The sequence below is a fragment of the Thermobia domestica genome, chromosome 5 (genome assembly GCF_964235325.1).
Source record: "Thermobia domestica chromosome 5, izTheDome1.hap1.1, whole genome shotgun sequence".
NCBI lineage: Eukaryota > Metazoa > Arthropoda > Insecta > Zygentoma > Lepismatidae > Thermobia > Thermobia domestica.
The window spans coordinates 32,479,092-32,485,091 of NC_137458.1; the positions used below are offsets into that span (position 1 = coordinate 32,479,092).

At 36.7% G+C, this 6,000-nt stretch overlaps 1 protein-coding gene across 1 annotated transcript in view; it reads right to left on the reverse strand.

The window, feature by feature from the left end:
* The window catches only part of LOC145684623 (uncharacterized), a 108,296-nt gene extending 104,297 nt beyond the window's left edge, over positions 1–3,999 (reverse strand). The window contains exon 1 of the mRNA XM_081757014.1: positions 3,863–3,999. Coding sequence (XP_081613140.1) covers positions 3,863–3,914 — 52 coding nt within the window. The 5' untranslated portion in view covers positions 3,915–3,999. The remainder of the gene's footprint in view (positions 1–3,862) is intronic.
* Between the last annotated feature and the right edge of the window lie 2,001 nt (positions 4,000–6,000).

Genomic DNA, 6,000 nt, shown 5'->3' on the forward strand with positions numbered 1-6,000 from the left:
CTTTGATGTTTGAAGACAAACCAAAAAGTAATTTATTTATGTTTGTTCTGGTACCATTGACTCTTTGGGGTTGTGAGAGCCATCTGAATGTAGGTTTTGGAACAACAAAAGGAAATTGGCAAAAATGGCAACAGATTTGTCGAGTAAAAGGTTAGTATAATTAATATATTTTGCAATGTTATGTTAAATTTCCTGATAATAGAAATAAAAATGTTCATATTAGCTTCACAAAAAATATATTGCCTATTGAGAAATATTTGCTTGGTCTTTTCGCTCCGTAATTATGGGTGTTGCGTTTACGCACCACCGGGCACGTACGAAGTCAAATTTGTAGAATGAAAGTTATTTTCCTTCTTGAAGTTTGTAGTTCGAGTTCTATTTAATTGAATTTTTACTGAAACATATTGTGGTTTAAGAAAAAACATATCGTAGTGTGGGAGTCAAGGTATCCGGTGTCCCATATACCAGCAGTACCGGTACCATTCAAGACCAAGTAATACAAAGCTAAACGATACAACAGTATAGATGTTAGATTCAAGATGTAAACAGCTTTCGTGATGCACTATTGTTTCAGTCATCACATTTTATTCTTCTTATATGGTTTTACAGCCTGCAAAATTAGCACAGCTAAGGTTAGGTTAGGATGCTAGAACCTAACATAACCTTAATGGACCGGGTATTCCGATTGTTACTTTTGATACGATCTTCTAAGATATAGTTATGATAGGCATGATGTGTAACAGAAAATCTTGTTTTGAAGAAGCAACAGTTTTAGCTTGTGTCACTGTACATTGATAAATGAAATGTACTTTATCGAATTTGTTACTAAGGAAGTTCATTATGCTTATTTTCAGGGAACTTACCGTCAACGAGAGTTTGACTATATTGGAATAGAGCAATGAATTTGATATCAATGATGCCAGTAGAATGGATGTGTTTATCACTCCGCCTAATGTTCGTGAGGACACAGACAGGACAGTGGAGATGATGATGTTGAAAATGATGTATGCCATCTAACTGGTAGGCAACTTATAGCTGAAGCGGAACTCGTTTTGACATGTGGTTTGGAAGTCAAGGTAATAGGAAATGGTGACAGTGTTTGTGATGGAAGAGAAAGTGTTACAGAAGATGTTTCTAATACTGGAAACACAAATAATTCTAAGAAACAAAGTCATAACACCAAGATGAAGAAAACTTGTAGAAAATGGTTGCAGAAGGATTTGCCGCAGCGAACGGAATTACGTCAAAAAATTGAGAATGTGGAACCTATCTGCCTTGCACCTACTCACGTGGACAGACCTAGGGATCCAACAGATTTGTTTGAGTTGCTTTTTACAGACGAATTGTGCACTCACATAGTCCAGCAAAGTGTTTTATACGCTGTACAAAAAATAAAAATAACTTTTATCTTTCTGTGGAAGATCTGAAAGTAATGATAGGTGTATTTTTGCTAAGTGGTTACGTGCCACTTCCCAGGAAACGCATGTTTTGGGAAGAAAGTCCAGACACGCGAAACGAGGCAGTTTGAAGTGCAATTCGCAGAAATAGATTTGAGGATATAATGAGGTACCTACACATGAATGATAACACAAATTTAGACGAAAACAATAAATTATCCAAGCTAAGACCGTATTTAGATATGCTTCGCGACAATTGTATCGAAAATGCTATTTGGGAAACAATGACATCAGTGGACGAAGCTATGATCCCTTATTTTGGAAGGCATAATTTGAAGCAATTTATTCGAGGTAAACCTATTCGATTCGGTTATAAGGTTTGGTGCTTAAATTTTGCATTGGGCTATTTAGTCGATTTTCAAGTATACCAAGGGACTAAAGGACGCACAAACAGACATAAAGAACAGTTTGGGCTTGGTGGCGGAGTACTCATGAAATTTTCAGAAACTTTGCCAAGCGTTGAAAATAAAATTCTTCCTCATCAGATTTTTGCTGACAACTATTTCATCTCCTTGAAGATCATGGACAAATTTACTGAGATGTGAGTAGGTTTACCTGGTACCATCAACCAAAACCGACTTGAGAACTGCCCAGTAAAACATGCTGCGTCTATACAAAAGGAGAAAAGGGGTAGTTACGATATGTGGTGTTCAAACAATTCAATAGTTGTGTGCCGATGGAACGATAATGCGGTTGTTACATTAGCCTCAAACTGTGACGGTGTTGAACCATTAGCAAATGCTTCTAGGTATTCAGCTTTTGAGGAAAAGAAAATTTCCATTAAGCACAATACCTGGTTGAAAAGTACAGCAAGTACATGGGAGGCACGGATCGAATGGACCAAAACGTGAGTGAATACAGGTGTAAAATTCGTTCTAAAAAGTGGTGGTGGCCATTATTTATCTGGGGTATTGATATGACCGTGCAGAATGCATGTCACTTGCATAGGCGTTCAGTTTCAGTAACACAGGACACTGAACTTGATCTTCCTGGGTTCCGAAGAGCAATCAGCTTGAATTACCTTCAGAAATATGGCCAAGGAAGAGCAAACCCAGGTCCAACAGTGACTCCTGTCCAAAAACGGATATCAGAGACTATACGTTTCGACAACACAGGACACCTAATTGTACTCCAGGAAAAGAGAAGACGCTGTGCAGAGTGTCATTCTTATACAACAAGAAAGTGTTCTAAGTGCAATGTGTCCTTACATGACAAGTGCTTTGAAAAGTTTCATGTCGGTAAATGGCAAAGTATCAAATGGCACTTCGAAACACCATTAAAATTATCCACTTGATTATTGTAAGAACTCTCAAATATTGTGCTTGATTTTTTCTCAGTAAGTATTACCTATATTACTAAACTACTTTTGTATTGTATTGCTTCTCTAATGTAAATTTTGTATGATGTATGTGCTCGGTGGTGCGTTTTCGCACCAGGTGCTTTTCTACGAAATGTAACCTTAAGTGCCTGGTGGTGCGTTTTCGCACCAGCACAATTCTGTAAAACTAATGTAGTATTATATTAAAAAACAATAAAAATGGGTTTAATGAGTTCCATTTACATAATTGATACACAAAAAATACAACTTTCCGAAAAAAAATGTTCTGAGCACGAATGGGTTAAAGGAAATGGTTAAACCTGAGAAAACCTACGGAAAGGTGTTATCCACCGGAAACTCGTATGACGTGAGACCAAACAGAGGACCCCTTCAAATACTTGAGAACTGGAAATATACTGTTAGTGAGTTTGTATTTAATATAATTTAGTTCCTTACTAAGTTTTATTATGTTAAGTTTAGCGTCCCCTTGAGTACTGAGGCAGTATGAGACGTTGGATTCAATGTTCTACTGGAAATCGAACCCAGGTCCATATGTACCTAAAACATGCAGTCTAGCCCGCAGACCAGCAAGTTGGACTTCTGTTACCAAGGACTACATAATAATAAAGTGAAAGTTAATAATTATTTCTACCGTATTAAGTTAGTAAGGATTATGGCATCTATACTAATTTTTAGGTATATATGTATACCTAAATACATATATGTAGAAGTGAAATGAAAAGTCACAAATTTCATTTCATTTCTATTTATTGGCTCCAAGGTTCGTAAGCTGTACTGGAAATTTAAACAGTCAACTGACTGTATTTATCTACCTTTCATTTCTGATATTATAATTTGTTTCTTGTGCTGACGGAATTTATTTATGTAGTCAACTTCTCGAATGTAAAACAAACATTATTGATAGTTGATGTAGGCCTAAATACTAACGTCGAGAAATACGGCATACAACAATGTGAATTTCGAAACATCGAGTGTCCAGTAATAATAAGTTCAATCGTAAATTACAGACGCAAAGTTTCTACATACAATCAAGCACTAAATATTTTTGTTTACAGAATGCACTCACCTAAAGCTCCTACTAGCCATATAAATAGAAGTATTTTAATTTCTACAATCATATTTGCTTTTTGACTTTTACTTTTATAACATATCTGATACGTTGGAATAAAACAACTGCGAATAGCTAAAGTTGTTATTTATCAAAGATTATTAGCTATAGAAGCAGTGTTGCCAGATCAATCAGTTGGAAAAGCAGGAGATTTGAAGATAGAAAACAGGAGAAAGCAGTAGACACATACTGTGGTGGCATTTGAATGTAAATCCGGGGGGGCAATAAAATTGCCATTATTAAGGGAGCAGTAGTCAAAACAAGCAGTCCAGAATTCATTTCCGATGAACTACGTTGAGCAAATAAAAGGGAAAGTCCCGATTTATAATAATATTATTTGATACACACGTGTGTGAAGTACAACGTAGTGAAAGAACAAAGTAGAGTGGGATAAATAGAGTGGGAACAAAGTAGAGTGGGAAAATGTCTTTTCATGCATAACGCAGCTATATGGTAGTCACACGTGATCGTGGCGTAAGACGATTTCTTGCTGGCGATCGTGGAGAAATGATCTAATCCACTTTTCCAACCCAAGTCCCAATCTAAACAACACTTACTTGTAAATCTTAACAGAAAGTCAGAATACATACGAATCTTATAGAAGATGACGTAGAGTTGTATTCTTTGGATTCATATTATATACAGTAAAGCTCTATAACTATATGCTCTACAGAGCTTTGTGTATTATAACAGAGAAATTTCATCTTTTTATGTGAGGAAACATTGAAAATTCAACATTAATAATAATATATTTCTTCAGCTTCTCAAAGTAAGGAAAAAGCAGGAGATTGTTCACTTTTCATTTTCTTTTGCAGTAGATCAGTAGAACGTAGAAAAAGCAGGAGATCTCCTGCAAAATCAGTAGATCTGGCAACACTGTATAGAAGTGTTTATATTTCTAACATAGACATACTATTCATTCATAAATATCAAAACTTCCCTATGTAACCAATAAGATTAGATGCTAACAAGTTGATATTGGTAATATAAATTCCCGAGCTATCTAAGTTAACTGAAACGTACATGAATACAGGTAATATAAACTTCTTTCACTGAAAATTTACTCCTAGTATCTCATGATTTTTTCTTGTGGGATGAATTGCTTGCTTGGTGCAGATTACTTCTAGTAGGGCTTGACCTTATTGGTGCAAATGCAGCATTCTGACACATGGTACTCAAACTACAATGCAAAAATCAAACCAGCTGTCCTCTCTCCCTACTTAACCCTTTATTTGGCACTGTTGCTCTCAAACAACATCGTATTCTATTGCGTTATCCGCACGAATTATAACTTAGTGGTCATTTAATTGGCATTATTGCTTTCATACAATATTCATATGCCTAATTTGCGAGTCGTTTGTTTAGATATTTCTAATCTTCGTCAACAGGACTTCGTCAAATTTAGTATTGTAGGAGTTTTATCTCCTATGTCCCGTGTCAGTTTTCTTTATTGTTTTTATTTGCGGTGTCTTGCTCTCTAGGAAAATATTTCAACGAAACTGCTGCTAATTACTGAAAATATTCTTATGATATTTGATCATAAAAGGGCAATGCTGCTCTGTAGCAACACATAAGACCTACACTATGTGATCAAAAGTATCCGTCACCCTCAAAACCCACGTTTTTCATATTACGTACATTGTGCTGCCACCTACTGCGAGGTACTCAATATCAGCGACTTCAGTAGTCATTAGACATCGTGAGAAAGCAGAATGGGACACTCCGCGGAACCCACGGACTTCGAACGTGGTCAGGTGATTGAGTGTCACTTGTGTCAGAAGTCTGTACGCGAGATTTCCACACTCCTAAACATCCCTAGGTCCACTGTGTCTGATGTGATAGGGAAGTAGAAACGTGAAGGGACACGTACAGCACAAAAGTGTACAGGCCGACCTTGTCTGTTGACTGACAGAGTCCGCCGACAGTTGAAGAGGGTCGAAAAGTGAAATAAGCAGACATCTATCCAGACCATCACACAGGAATTCCAAACTGCATCAGGATCCACTCCAAGTACTATGACAGTTAGGCATGAGGTGAGAAAACTTGGATTTCATGGTCGAGCGGCTGCTCATAAGTCACACATCACGCAGGTAAAT